The sequence below is a fragment of the Primulina tabacum genome, chromosome 1 (genome assembly GCF_025594145.1).
Source record: "Primulina tabacum isolate GXHZ01 chromosome 1, ASM2559414v2, whole genome shotgun sequence".
NCBI lineage: Eukaryota > Viridiplantae > Streptophyta > Magnoliopsida > Lamiales > Gesneriaceae > Primulina > Primulina tabacum.
In genome coordinates this window covers 9,291,784-9,308,642 of record NC_134550.1, presented here as the reverse complement: position 1 = coordinate 9,308,642, position 16,859 = coordinate 9,291,784, and the positions used below count along the sequence as shown (strand labels likewise).

Genomic DNA, 16,859 nt, shown 5'->3' with positions numbered 1-16,859 from the left:
TATTAATGCAATATCTGTCAATCACGCAAAACATTACATCTCTTTATATGTACATGGGAGGACATGGGAAGGGACACAACATATGACAAGAAAAGATATAAATTTTAGTATTTTTTTAAAAAAATTGCAAATAAAAATATGTATTATTTTTCATGGACTATATTTATTTTAATTTTTTTAAATATGTCAAATATTTTAATATATTATTGTGTATTGAAATGGCTTTTTAAATTTGACCGACATATTTTAACTGTGGACCGGGCATCCTGGGCCTCACGTGACCGGCCACACGTACTCCCAGAAGGCCAGAACTTTAAAAAGAAATGGAATTTATACGCTGTGACTCAGCACCAGTTCGTGCTCACTCATTGGACCAACTTTCCACTGGGACCCACGCTGCCATGTGTCAGGATTTAACAAACGCCAAATGCGGCGAGCCGTGCCCGCCGTAGGACGTCCCGGAATCTTTCTCCTCCGGTGGTCGGTGTCCACCTACTCAGACTTCCCCACTTGACACTGATATTTAAAAAATTATTTTTAAAAAGAAATGATAATGGTAAATTTAAAAAATCAATAATAATAATAACCAACTGGTCCGGGGATCCTATAAGATAACGATTTCTGTGTGTTGAGCCTCCTCGCAAAAAGCCTCCAAATATCCTCTCTTTCCCCAACAAAAATCGTCCATTTTTCCCGAGAAAATACAACTGGGATTGCTACAAAAGAATACAGTTTTAACTATTTATTTGCTTACCTTTTCCGCTTGATACAGATACACATTTACCTTCTTTAAAATCTCGTCCAAATCTCTTTTTTAAATCTAACATTACTGCTTACAGTCTTCCAAGAGCTCTTCGTTTGATTCATGAAAACAGTGGTTTTAATCATTTCTTTTGAATCTCAATCTTCTTCTTTTTGTATGATAAACTGAAGTTTTTGAAGATTTGCAGCGATGGATCAAAGCATGTTGTGGCCTGTGAAATACACCGAGCACAAAAAGACTACCAAAAAGTTCATCAAACCTTCTAAACAGAGCCCCAGAAAATTGCAGGAACAGAGAAACCTGGATCCACCGAGGACCGTGAGAGTTTCGGTTACCGATCCTGATGCCACTGATTCCTCCAGCGATGAGGAGGACAAGCTTTTCACGAGGCGGCGCGTGAAGAAATACGTAAGCGAGATAAAAATGGTGACGGGAGTTAATGCTTGCTGTACGAATAGGAGAAGCAGGAATGCGGAGATTCTACAGGCGAAGCCCAAGCCCATGAAGGTCAAGGAGGCTCCCCCGGTGGCCAATGGCGGCGCCCGGAAGTTCCGAGGTGTCCGTCAGCGGCCGTGGGGGAAATGGGCGGCGGAGATAAGGGACCCTTCAAGGAGGGTTCGGCTCTGGTTGGGTACGTACGACACGGCGGAGGAGGCCGCCATGGTGTACGATAACGCGGCGATAAAGCTCCGGGGACCGGATGCTTTAACCAACTTTTCTACTCCGACGGTGATGGAGATGTCGCCGGAGATCAATGTGACGTCATTATCTGGCTACGATTCGGTCGATGAGTCCCATAATCTCACATCACCTACATCTGTTCTCCGGTTCAGGAGCAGTCACTCCAGTGAAGTTGGTGAGCGGAGTCGGTCTGGTATTGTCCACGGCTCGGGTCAGGAATGCGACCCAATTGGGTCTGCCGAAGGTTCTCTTATCGGGTCAGTGGATGTTCCAAATGAACTGGTTCTTGAAATCGGTTCTGAAAATAGACCACTGGCGGAAGTGGAGGAGTGTCAAGGGGAAACAAATATGGTACCAGATTACTCGAGTGATCTCTGGCCTGTTGACATTCCATTCTTAGACGATTTCTTCGATCTTCAGGTTCAAGATCATAAATTATTCGAAAACGAGCAAGTTTTCTCCGACAGGTTCCCTGAATCGATGCTCTTCGACGACATTCCGCCCTTCGACATTGGTTTTCAAGAAGCCGAATTCCAAGGGTTCAAGGAATGTCAAGAGTTTAGTCCACTCGAAGTCGATGATTATTTCCAAGACATGAGCGAGTTCGCCGGTGTAGATGCACTTTTGGCTCTATGAAGTGCATAAAAAATGTCTAGTGTTACATCGCCGGCTTGTCTCTTCGTAGGCAAATTTTTGTCACCGGTCGATCGACTTATATATTTATTACATTTGCTTTTTTGCATTTTCGGAGTGTATTACTGTCTAAGGAGAGCTATTTTTTTGTATGGAAATTGAGTTTAATTTAGTTTCTAACAATAAAAATAAGTTGCCCCTTTTCAAGATTTTGGTATCACTTGTTTCTTTTTCCATGTTGAATTTAGTTTCAACTATATGTTTTTCATTTTTAATCATCTAGTATGTCAAATTTATAGTTTTAAGTCACTAACTTGCACTTTTTTCTCCCAATTTTCATCAATTTTCGTCGAATTGCTGATATAGGTATTAGATACATCAGTAATACTAATTCGTCCCCAAAAACTCGACAAAAGATTAAAAAAAATATGTAAGTTACAAAACAAGAAAAAGAAAATTTTTCCATATAATTAGTTTTATACAAGTAATCAATCGTTAGTATTTTGTGGGATTTTTCCATAAAAAGCCGTGATTAATAATTTATTACAGATACTTGTACTGATAAGAAATGGGTGGGTGGGTTTTTTTTTTTAAAAAAAAATTATGTCTCAAAATCTCCTCCCATTAACTTGTGGAAGATGTTCGTTACATAATTGAACCGATAATATTTCGTAACATAACATTTTGCATTCGATAGAGGTGCCAAAAGTAATTGCTAGGAAGGTGATAATTCAAGGATCGGGAAGGGAAATTATGGAATTAGGTATTTAAGGTTGAGGAAAATGGGGAATGGCTCACATTTAATTGTGGTGGATATAGAATTTATTTTTTGGTGTCTCTATATTTATTGTATTTAATTAAGTAGATTTTCATGATGTCGTTTGAATAAATATTTGCACTTTAGAATAATGTTCACTCCCATAAATACTGGTGGATCCAACTGGGGAGCCCGGCAGTGGGTGGCTGTAATTTTTCCAAGACTACTCGGGCCCCTTTTACCACATTTTTAGTTGAAAGTTATTCATTATACTTTCTTGAGTTATAAAATTTGTAATTTTTTACCACATTTTTAGTTGAAAGTTATTCATTATACTTTCTTGAGTTATAAAATTTGTAATTTTTTTTTAAAAAAATTTTTTGTTGAAAATTGAAATTTTGGTCATGTGTATTTGTTTAGTTGCGATTTTGATTTTCTATGCTGTCAAGTTTTTAATATTCATCTGCTATCCTTTTGCTTTTTGTTTTTGTTAGTTTTACTCTTTTTTCCGGTATGTCATCGATGTGGTGTTTACATGTGTAATGTCAATGAAAACTATATATAATTGCCAAAATTTGGTTATTTGGGTATGAATTATATTTTTATATAGACGCCATAAATTAAAGTATATGACTCTATGCAATAATTTAAGCCAAAGGGGAGACAACCCCTTCGGGTCTATTTTGTGAAGAGTTCTCACGAATCAATTTTGTGTGACGGATCTCTTATTTGAGTCATTCATAAAAAATTATTAATTTTTATATCAAAAATATTATTTATCGAACACAAACCGTTAGTCTATTACTATAATCATTTCCGAACTTCATGCAATGTTATTTTATAAACGTTTCATGTTGACGACAATGAAAGTAACTCCTGAATAGTCCAAGGAACAATCATTATGTAAAGTTTAATGTAGTGAAATACTGAAAATGACATGAGATGAGATGAACATTAACAATCAAATTGCAATCTTAAATCTCACTCCAAAAAAATAATACATTAAAAAATAAACATTATATCATGATCAATGAACCCTAATTATGGCTTGTTTATTTTTTATATAGAAAATATTGATACTTAATTAATCGATCAAATAAGTCGAAAACACGACTACATTTAGAGGATGTTTGACTAAACTTATTTAAAACAACTTATAAGCTCTTACATTTTATAATTTGTTTTAAGAGCTTATAAGCTGTGAGGTCTTATTTTAAAAATAAGTCGTTAAAGAGTTTAGGTGAACTTATTTTAAATAATTTAAAGATGTTTATATTTTGGTATTATAAGATGTTTTTATTGACAAAATTACCAAAAAGTATATAATATTATGTGTATATATATATATATATATGAAAATAGATTTATAATTTTAATATTTTAAAAAATAAATCTATTTTTAATTATATTTTAAAAAATATATGTTTGTTGGAGAAAAAAGTAATTACTATTTTTATTATTATTATGTGTAAATAAAATATTGATTAAAAAATTATATAATAATTTATTCAATAAAATATTAACACTTTAGTTTTTTAGATTTATAAAAAAAAATATGACAAATCGTATTTTAAATTTGACAAAAATAAGTGATAAATTGGAGATTAAGAAGTGAAGATAAAATGGTGATTTAAGAAAATATATAAGGATTTTTGGAGAAATAAAATATAGAAAAAATATTTTTTTTTTAAAAAATGTAGACTATCTCAACGTTTTTTAAAACAACTTATAAACTATTTTTTAGAGTTTATAAGCTCTACCAAACACCTTTTTATTCTCATTAGAAATTTTTTCAAAAGGTCCAGTTCAAATATTTTAATTGCATGCCGGAGAAAATGAAATAATAATTTTCTCTAGAAAGTAATATGTACATATATAGTCAATTTTTGTTGAGTTGTAAAGTGCATAGAATTGTTGAAATACATAAAATTTTCACAAAACTCGTATGAGACGTTATCACGGATTTTTATTCGTGAGATGAGTCTATCATGTTCATATTTACAATAAAAAATAATATTTTTGATATTAAAAATAATATTTTTTCATGAGTCTAAAATTTTTGAGATATAAGTTTTAAAGCATTCACACATATTAGGAAAGAACCACGTTAAATTGTTGTGACAAAAAAGGTCAAATTTGGAGCACAAAATGCCTTTTTCATAGTTTTACGACCTTTTATTTTATTTAATTTTATCTTTTAAAAAGATATATGTACGTGTTTAATTTATCTGAAAATTAATTTGCAACTTTTGAATTTGTGGACAACGTGTATGTAGGGAGGGCAAAAGTAGTATGAATCTTTGAATTTAGATTCAATTCAAAATAAAACAGATACGATTTATTCGTTATTTTTTTAAGGGGGAAAAAAATCAACCCACTTCATATAACAACTAATTTGAAAATTTCCTCCACCCAATTATGACAAAAACCTGTGTGAGACGGTCTCACTGGTCGTATTTTGTGAGACATATATCTTATATGGGTCATCCATGAAAAAATATTATTTTTTATGCTAAAGTATTACTTTTTATTGTGAATATCGGCATGGTTGACCTGTGTCATAGATAAAGATTCATGAAAACTGTCTCACAAGAAACTTACTCTCCGATTATATATTTATACTACACATAAAGCAAGCGAACCTTAGTGATATTCTCAAGGATCGATGCCAATAAAAGCCATCTGTTGTTCATAACAATTTTATTGTGGGGAGAGCAATCGAGATATATGTTGTTTAATAATTACACTGATTTAAAAATATTGGAGTTTTACTATTACAATCAATTACACTATTCCTTAATTTTAAATAATAAAAAATATTATAACAACAATCTATAATTATAAATGTCTAAAATTATTCATTTTCCAAGAAATTTCACATAATCTATTCCCAAATTCTCTTTCAATATTATGCCAACTTATTTAAATGTAGATTAATTATTTTCTCATGCAAAAAATTACAATTTTAGTCTTGTTTTGAGTTTTAGTTATTTAGCTTGTCAAAGTTTTGGTTTTCATTCAGTAATTTTGATTTTTTGTCTTTGTTTTCCTGAAATCACTACATTCATCAAATATTGTCTATTTGACACTTATACTCTCCTACGTGACTGATATGACAAGAATAAAATTTATATTACACACGTTAAATGTACATGAACAAAAATAATAGGAAACAACAAATTTTTTTCTTCATATTTAGGAAGTACTGAGAGGTCGTTTTGCTTTATTTTTTTTTTCCTTATTTTAAGATGAATTACATTACTGAATATAAATTTTGTTTGAATAAATGGTGTTCTAAAAATATGATAACATTTCATGAAATATTTTGCTGGTGGAATTCGTTGGACGAGGTTTACTAATCATAGGATGACATGAAGAAAAAGGGCCCCAAGTACTTGCATTTCCCAAGTGCTGGGCTCATATGTATACATGCACTGTTTATTAAAGCTTGTGCAAAATCATCGAGTGTTTATCATTTTACCAAAAGTTATATTTAGTGGTAATAGTGAAAATCAAATTTTTTAAATCAAATCTTAATAATTGCATTCCTTGCAATCAATGAGAATCGAAACCGTGACCTTGACTTTGATACCAAGTGGGTGCTAATGGGTCGAGATGTTAGGCCAATGAGTTCGAGGAGGTGCGTGTTAGCCAACCAGATCAAGCGGCATAACATCAGCAGCTTGACACGTGAGAACTTCAATATGATACCAATTGTAGGATCGAATGCTTACTGCTTTACCAAAAGCTATGGCTGGTGGTAATGGTGTAACTCAAATATTTTAACCACACAGCAGCTCAAACACCACGGTTCAATCGCTCTACCAAACAAAGACAATTTTTGCACTCAACAATCATCATTTAATCATTTTTTCAAAAAAAAAAATCCTTTCGAATTTGGTAGGGTTTAATGTTATTTATATCATGATGATGATTAATATGTTCCAAAAGCTATATAATTTAATTTTACTTTTTGATTCACTTGTTACACTTTCTTCACGTGATATGTCTTCAATTAATGGAAGACAAGACACACACACACACACACACACAGATATATATATATATATATATTCATTATCGACCCACATTATTTCTCTAAATTAATGTGATTTTCTTAATATAATATATAATTAATGACCCGTGAATACAAAAATTACGTGTATAAATATGTAGAAATTCGAAATTGTATTCCTCAAAATCTATTGAATTGCCTTCGTTAGAACCAAAAATATGAGTACAAAATGAAATTAAGGACCCGACAGATACATTAATGAGCAAATATTAATGCATCGAAATCTTTTATCAAGGAAAGGAAAGAGTGACGTTGGGGTGATCGACATTACAATACTGTGTTGTTTGCGACACCCTTTAATTAATTTTATTATATACACAAAAATGTATCAGAAAGGAAAATGAGAGCTCAACGTAAAATTTGCCAGCGCCGAGTTTTTGCCCAGCAGCACTGCACTGTACTGTAACAAGAGTGCTTAACTTGTTGCGTAATTTAATGAACACAATAAGATACGCTCGTGACAAGTTTTAGACTCGTGGCCGAATCACACACGTTGCATATGTGAAAACTGAAATCTTTGGAAATAAGATTAAAAAAAAAATTAATAAAATTTATTCCTCTTGTAACAAAAAACAAAAACAGTAATGAATGATAATTTCTAGTTCGTTGGTTTTGGTCCCCTCAGCCACGCATGCATGCAACCCGGACTGCTCATGCATGCATCATTTGTAGCCTCACGTAGATCTTTATTTGCAGGTTGTGTATTATATATGAATTAAATATTGCAATTTTGGGTTTATATAAGTTATTTTGATATATTTTTAGGAAAATAATATAAAATTATAGATTTTCTTTCTAAATTTTAGTATACTGGTGCAACTTTTTTTATAATTTCAAAAATACCCTTTTAGCCCATATATTTTAAATATATGTTGTTTTTTTCATACTATCCTATATCATTTCAATTTTGAAACTGATAATTTTATTTTTATTTTTAAAAAAATCAATATAATTTTATTTTTATTTTTAAAAAAATCTATAATTTGTAATGGATGCATCGTGGATCTGCTGATAGATACATAATTATTATTGTCTAAATTAGAATAGTATATAATAATAGTTAAATTGCGTTAAAATTAATGTTGGTTGGTCATAATTTATTGCTGTGTCACAGATATTTAACGACTTCAGTGCAATTGTGTATTTATGAAATGTCTAACCAGTAGCAACTTGTGTAACACGTGTCTTTTACTGTTTGTGCATGGCATTTTTTGGGGAATTTCATAATTCTCACATATATATAAAAAAATATTTTTATAAAATTTTATATTATAATATAAGATACTATTTAAATTAGTTATTAGTATTGATCGGTATCTATCTACACCGCACACTATTATTTTTGTTTCATTCAGGTTATACGTCTACAGTTACAGTTTTAAAAAATATATACATCATTGGTCTCAATTATTTCGATTTCTTTTTCGATTTTTCAAATATATAGTTCAGTGATTAAAAATAATTTGAGGTCGAAATCGAGCTCATTAATCTATACGAAATCGAACTTGATAATTTTTTCCATCTATTTTGGATTCGAATTCAAACTCGATTAGGAAAAAAGACAAGGATTTATCGGAATAATGAAATCATAAAAGATTCCACATTAATTAATATTCCCTAATTAAGTCTCAAATATAAATATCATATTTTCTTTTTCATCTATTTCAAGTATATATGGTCAAGTTTTTATATTTAGATATTATTTTATCTGATGTTTTTGAAACGTCCTAAATGTTCTTAAAAACATGAACTTTTTTTAAATAATGCGAAGCCGAAACCTTCAATATCCCACATAAAAAAATTGAGATAAAATTTCAGCAACGTTAAAACATAAAATAACCTCATAAATCATAAAATAAATCTCTCCCTGGTCGTTATCTCCCAAATAAATAAAAATCACTCAAACAATAAAATTCATAAAATTCTAAAAATATACGTCATCTTTCACCAGTAAAAAAATAATGTATTTCCTCGACATACCAATTGTAATCGTTAAAACTTCAGCGTAAAAATAATTTCATGTCCACCAATAAATAAATACAAGTCTAATATGTAGAAAACAACTCCTCGGTAAAATTCATAAAATTAATTAATTTTAATTTGCGGAGACATCAACACTTGCTTCTACAAGCTATTTTCATTATTTTCTTCTCGTTTTTCTATCAAATTTCAATCCCACAAACAACAAGTACAACATCTAAAAGTCTGTAATAGTGGCAAAACAGTACAACCCAAAAGCCAACGCCAGAGCCCATAATGGTGGCAAAGTAGCATCGACCCAAAGTCAACGTCCAGATCCCGTAATTGTGACAAAGAAGCACCACTACGAAGGCTGACACTAAAAACTCATAATCAGTCATAACTTCGCAACAAATAATTAAAATCCTTAAATATTTTATTTTAATTTCCTTCCTCTACAATTAACTCAATCATAATACATACCGGAAGCCCGAAGGATTATTATTAATATTACTAGTAGATATATATGTAAAGAAAATAAATAATTTCACTCACCGAGCAATTATTTTGTGAGACGGTTTTACGGATCTTTATTTGTGAGATGAGTCAACTCTGCTCATATTTACAATAAAAAAATAATTATTTTCTATGGATGACCCAAATATTAAAACGGTCTCACAAAAGTTTTGTCGCATCCGTACTCGCCATCCTAAACAGATTTTACTTTCAAATTCCTTTTCCTCCAACCCATTTCATATTCGGCATGAAGTTCGAAATTTCCTTTCAATTTCATCCACCTAACGTGCAACATATATCTCCCAATTTTTTTTTCGAAAACTTTCCAACACAGCAAAGAAGAAGTCGGTTCGTGACTCGACTAAGCGGCTGCCCCGGGATCACAAACGAACCACGCAGCAGCTGCATGCCCCTGCGCAAGGGTTCGAACCCACGCCGCGCCACCTGTGGCCCATCGCCTATCGAGCCATATTGTGGTTGCCCCTTTCGAAGTCGCTGCCCCTCTTGCACGCACACTCGTAGCACAAACTCACGCCCACAACCACTTCTTTTAATCAACACACCAGAACACGCACACACGTGGATTATAACCATACACATATACGCGCCTACTGTTACATATATACATATGTTTACTTGCAAACATTCATCAAAACATTAAACATGGCTGGAAATTTCACAAAACAGTGACCAAACCTCATTGAAAATTCACGAGTTAATTTTCATAAATCCAACATTAATCAATTTAAAACTTGATATGAGACCACCAATGAGTCACGAAACGGAATCAACTTGTCTTTATATTTTTGCATAGATGGTTTGGAGACGACTCCGGCAACAGAAAGACACCACAAACGATTAAAATATTCTTCAAAATTCCTGGTTTTTGGCCCTCTTGAAGGAACCTAGCCGCTCTCTCTCAAATTTTTTTTTTCTTCTGTAAGCTTCTACGTGAATGGGCTAAGAGTAGGGTCATGGGGTTTCTTTTATTTTTCCAAACTTTGAAATTGTTATTAATTTGTTAAAAGTGCTGCAATATTATTAAAAGTGCTAATTTAACTAAAAATTTTTAAATCTAAACATTTAAAAGTGTTTGAAATTAAATAAAAGTGCTACACCTTTCTTAATTAAATGTGCATTTTCAATTAAAAATCAATATGCTGAAATTAAATCCTAGAATTAAAAAAACACTTAATTTTTTTTTCTCCCAAAAGTATTTAAATGGCCGATTTACCTTAATAATTTTATTCGTAAATTTATAAAATTAATCTTATTTGGTGCTCAGGTATCTTCATCTGAAAATCCATCTAGTCCAAAAAATCAAGATATAACGAAAACATCATTAAAATTCTTTGCTTAAACAGTCTCTGGATTTAAATAAATACTATTTAGCATTTAAATGCTTTTATGCGGTCTAGATGAACTTTTAAATATTGGGGTGTTACAACCAGTATACTCCATCGTCAAATACATTAACTATTTCCATAAAATTTTGTCCAGGGGTTGCTCCCTCGAAAAAACTTGGATAAAGTTGAGCCAAAGATCGCGATTCACGATACGAATCATCGTTCAATTCTTTTGAATTTATTGGATCCTTTTCCGCGTTTGAGAATCTCATCCCGTTCTTCCACTCTAACTTATTTCATTAAAAAAATAAAATTAGAATTTTGTTTCACAATAAATTTTTTATTTATCTAAAACACTCGTAAACTTAAATATATGAGACGATGAAAGTATACATTAATGATTGGTTCAATTTTATTTATTGAGAATCATAATTAGTAGACCCACGCGATTTCATTCACACATTTTTCGGTTGAAAAAGCTGAAGCCATTAGTGGGCTCAAATCCTATGTTGTAGACCCAATATTATTTCTTCAACTTTCCGACAAAAGGATTGTGAAACTCAGCCCAATTGTTTTTTTTTTATTTCTGGCTTTTTTTTAAAAAAAAAAACTTTTCATTTTTATACATGCGTTACGATTAAGAGGAATGTTTGTGATCACTAAAAAAATATTCTTGGCTTGTGGTTTAAAGAAATTCATTTTTGGTGTGTTTTTAAACCTATATTCTACTTCATGTAATTGAATCCAAAAGCTTGGTGTCTGGTGGGACGTTGATTTTGCTTTTTATAAAAGTAATTCTAGTAAAAATAAATTAGTATTAGAATTACTTATTCCTCAAACGCTACGTACTTTTGATTTTCAACTTTTCATTTTTGTTTTCAAACATTATTCACTTCTGATTTCGCATCTCTTCTTTATATTTAGTATTTGCAAATGCTTAAAAAATGATTTTGGACTTTTTCTTTACCAAGTTATGCAAATTTGTAAAAGCACTACCGTAATCTATAAATTTAATCATTTTTACAAAAATATAATATTTGGCAAACACTACCTGAAATTAACATTTGGTAGTTGTGGGATATTATGGCAAGCCCCACTATTATAATCAAACGCTACTTGATCCTCTATAGTGTACAATACAGTGTTGTGCAATGTAAAGTCGTTGGATCATATTGACCCTACATGAGATCTACATTATTATTTAATACTGGTGTTGTGAACAATACCAGGTCCAAACGCAATCGGAGATGTGTGTATATATAATATTTTTTAATATTAAATAATTTTATTTAAATGATTAATTTATATATGATATTAAAAAGAAAAATTATATAGATGGTTTTTAATAAAAATTATTTAAAAAACTAAAGTGTTGTTCTGCAGTAATTTTCGGACGATGGTCGTCTTTGTTATTTAAACTTAGATAGAGTTGAAGTAAACACACATACTTAATTTTAAAATAAGATTTTAAACATAAGTACTTGAGTCAATTGAGCCTACTAACCGTCACGATTTACTCAATCAATACTCAAAATATTACGAAATTTTTATCATTTTTCTCAATTCTCGTACACATAATTAAAAGAAAATAAACTAATATACCGTCTAATACATGGTTTCAAAAACAAAGCTAATACGATTATATACAAATCATATATACAAGTCAAATTAAAGTCTTAATCGGAGTTTAAGATACTGATAAATGATGATGAAGCTACTAATTAGGCACATGCTGAAAATTAGCAAGGTTGATTTCAGCATACTTTATTAGTTTGATTCAGTCTAGCTAGCTAATGAGCCAACCTGAATGATCAGTCTAGCTGACGATCCTAACTGACAACGGACCTCAAAATCAGCCAGGCTCGGGAAAAGCATCCAACAAAGTGGAAATGCCAATTTTAATGTCAAAAACTGTTCAAAATATTCCCAAACATTTATATTCTTGTGTTCAACAATATATCATTACTGGAGCCTATAAATACAACATTTGAATAACAAATACAAACTTTTGAAGGTGATTCAAAGTATGAACAGCCTACATGAAGATATTAGTTATAATAATAATAGCAAGCCCAAATGTGAGGATACATTTAATATATACATAGAAGGTAAAAATCATTATACAGGGCATTCGGTGGGAGTTCCTATAACTTAAGAAATTTATGAATTTTGGATAAAAGGAGAAACACTCACATATACATAATAGTTAAGCTTCAAAGTTTATATGAGTGAGTCTTCACATAAATATATTAAAGATTGTGTTTGTAGTTTTTGACATAAGATATGTTAAATATTATGCGGATTGTGTGGTTGCGACCTATAATAGAGAGTATGTTAGGAGTTTTGATTAGACAATGGTTAAGTCCTAATTCGAAATTGGTTTGCACAATGAGTTGTATAAATCAAAGTTTTCAAATTGATCTTTTTTTAGATGAAGAAATTGTGACATAGGAGTTTTAATCTCCAAACACCAATAAACAAATGCATGTCTATTTATTTATTGCATTTATTTGTTTGATATTGTTTTTAATATACATTGTTGATGTATTTTATGTTTTTTTCAAATACCAAAATATTGCATATCAAGTTTTTGATAAAGTTCTTCAACCAAATTGTTTTTACATTCAGCTTGCATATCTTTCAAATGTTTTATTAAAATATTTAATTGGTTTATGCAACAGATTATTTTTAGTTTCCCCTGCTTGGTTTGAATGCTAACTCGATTTAATTTATCGGTGTTCAATATTTCAAAAATCGAGCTTTTGTAACTCAATGATTATCTCTTAATCGATCTTATGTAATTTTTTCAGGTATCTAATGAAATCTTTAAAAGATCATTGCATGATACACGACCCAACTTTGGCAAACGTGCATTATGGCTTTTTACAAAGTTTAAATTGTTAATTACGAAAAAGCAAATTTCATTTAAGATAAAATTAAACTATATATATCCATGTATATATTTGGTGCACGAACTATTATATAAATTAGGAGTAAATTTTTTTTTGGTATACATAATATTTATTAATTAATAAATTCATACATTAATTTTTACAAATGGCTTCTCGTACATCTGTAACAGATTTTAATTGATTTTTAGGAGGTAAAAGGTTAATTATAAAGCCAATTTATAAATTAAAACAAATTGAAAGACAAATATTAATGTAACGAACATGTGATATTCCGATTTCGGACTTCCTTGAATGAAATTTTTTTTAAAAAACAAAAAATATTTTTCAAATTTTTTTATCAAAACACATATTTAAATTTTTTTACTTCTAAAACGTTAAAACATTTTTAAAATAATTGTCCAAACAGAGGTTAGTGTACCAAAACAAATTTTAACCTCATATATATCACACCGGAACGTTTCAGGAAAACTTCAATATTGATGCGATCCAGGTGAAATGGGTGAGCTGGGTCGGATGCTCCACCGGATCTGCTATCAGTATGATAAGGGAAAAAAGAGCAGAATGTTTGAAACAGAAGCTTTCCTCCTTTAAGCAGCCGAGAAGATCTGCGAACAAGAAAGTAACCACGTGAATGGGCGTCGGAGGGGTATCCGACGTGACCACTCAGATGCTTAAGTCAGTGGAGAACCCAAGCTATAAACCAATGTAACCAGTTGATAGTTGTGAGATTGGTGTGAAAGATGAGCAGTAAATGCACAATAAATGAGTGTATTTAATATCTGAATAGAGAATAAATGCAAAGAGTGAACATGATATTTATGATAGAGGATGTAATGATGACCTCGTTCTTTGTGTTGATCATTAATTATAGTAGGGCGGCTGATTATACCCTATTATTCTGACATGTCAAATCTCATACTAGTCACATCCAGCCTACCTGATTTTGTCAACTACTTGTATTATTGTCAGAGATAGGTCGGCCGCACACACCCTACTTTGTCGGCGTAATTAAATACGGCACTCATATCGAAACGGCTCGGGTAGAATGTCTCTCGGGAATTTACATGAGAGCCCGGGCATCCAATAGCTCGGGTAGGTTAAATCCCGGGTATTTCAATGGCCCAACCTTTCGACTGGCCTCTTTAAATATTCTCCCTGCCAAGTCATACTCCCAACGCCTCGAGAAGCTTGAGATCCAGATTTCTACTCAGATTATCGTCTTATTGACCCGGGAATAATCCATCCTCTTGACCCGGGCACTATTCATGGCCCGGCTCCATGTATCAAATATCATTATAGTTTGTGTATCAAAACTTTTTTTACTCTGTATATATATATCACACACTAACATTAAAAGAAAATTTCAATATTATTATATTTATTGTACCAAAACGTTTTTTACTCTATATATATATATATATATATATATATATATATTACACAGTTTAAGGAAATTTTCAATATTATTGGCTAACGTACCCAAATTTGGATGATTATTGACTTTTTTCTATGGTAAATTTAAAAGGCAAATTTTATTTAAGATTAAAACTTCCCAATACAGATAGATGTACAAAGTCAAACCTTTTTTTATAACTTTCTTCGATTGCTCTAATAATTCCGTTGCTCTCACATTGTAATCTTTCATATTATCGGCTATTTTTATTATTAGTATTTCACCCGTGCGATGCACGGGATAATATTATTAAAAATTAGTGAAAATGAATAAATATTTAATTTGAAAAAATAATATAATTATAAATAAAAACTATTTTTCGGTAATTTTAAAAAACTTTATTAAATACTACGCATGTCGATTAATTTTTTTGGTTAATAATTACTATTATATCTCAAAATTTTAGACTGTGTTAGCCTAAGACAATGACATTATGCTTATCGTGTTTAGTGTATTGATGTCGACCACCAACCTTAATACATATTTAATTCTTTAATTCGTCTAAATCCACATTCACAAAAAATTTTGTGACATGACACGTGTTTGACACATTTGAATGATAACAATAATTGTTTCATCAATATCTTTATACAAATGGGTAGTGATTTTATTTACAAAATCTCTTCATAATATACACAACAGCCTTATTATTCCGAAAGAAAAATGAAACACGTGATTATAAGTAAATTATGTATAAATCAGAAAAGTTATTTAATTAACATTTATTATGTGTATTCCAAAATAATGTCAAAAAATTTTATAATGTGTCTTCTAATAAGATGCTTACTTTCTTTAGAATTGGTTTAATCATTTTCATTACGGAAAATTTTATACTATCATGTATCCGTGAACTTTGTAATATAGAAAAAAATTATCACATTAATAATACGTAATAATTAAAATTTTGTACAAATAGATGAATAATATTTTTTACTTCTCGATTATGAAAGATATATTTCAAAGTGTCTTGTTGTTCTCGTTGTTTCCATATGTAGGTAGTTCATAACAACGAATAAATCTAAATTTAAACGAACATTACATCTTGAAATGATTAACTCATATTATGGTGCTGAAAAGAGAAGTCATTTCAAAATTCAATCTTAGAGTAGATAAATTTAGTAATATAAATAGCATAAAATTGGTTCTAATATAATATGCAATATTGCATTATTTATAATTTTAAATTCAAATAAGACACCCCAAGGGACGATAATTATACATTTGATACTTTTGACAAAATTATATCATACATTAACTCTTTCAAATTATGAAAATCTCGAATTGCATGCATTGAGTGTCAAAGATTTCTGATTATTGAGGATAATATACATGTTTATTGAGAGTAATTTAATGTACATTTAAACTCTTTTGAATCTATCTCTTTAATTTTTTTGTGCTCTCTTATTTGAATTTTTAAGAAGACAATTCAAGATATACAATATACATATGGTTTTGGAAGAAAACTACAACACATTAATTCTTTCAAATTAAGGTAATTTTGAAATAATATGTATTTGAGATAAAAAAATTTATGATTATTAAATGGTAAATTAATGTTGGAAAACCTTGTTGTAGTGATAACTTTTAACACTCAACCAATTTTATTTGTAGAAAAATTAAATAAATTAATTAAATATTTTATTTCTTTTTTAATAAGTAATTCGAGCAGAAATTACTTAAAATAGAAAAATTTATTTTTGAATGATTTATCTAATGAGTGATACTGAACATTGCAATCATTTGTATTTTAAATTTATTTATACA

General features: G+C 30.4%; 1 protein-coding gene across 1 annotated transcript; it reads left to right on the top strand.

The window, feature by feature from the left end:
• Positions 1–655: 655 nt before the first annotated feature.
• On the top strand, positions 656–2,296 carry LOC142517780 (ethylene-responsive transcription factor CRF4-like). Its single transcript, XM_075620233.1, has one exon. The coding sequence runs from the start codon at positions 953–955 to the stop codon at positions 2,078–2,080; it is 1,128 nt and encodes a 375-aa protein (XP_075476348.1). The 5' UTR covers positions 656–952; the 3' UTR covers positions 2,081–2,296.
• Positions 2,297–16,859: the final 14,563 nt, after the last annotated feature.

Bases quoted from the DNA above. Each gene is read 5' to 3' on its own strand.
- LOC142517780 (XM_075620233.1), top strand. From the start codon at position 953: ATGGATCAAAGCATGTTGTGGCCTGTGAAATACACCGAGCACAAAAAG.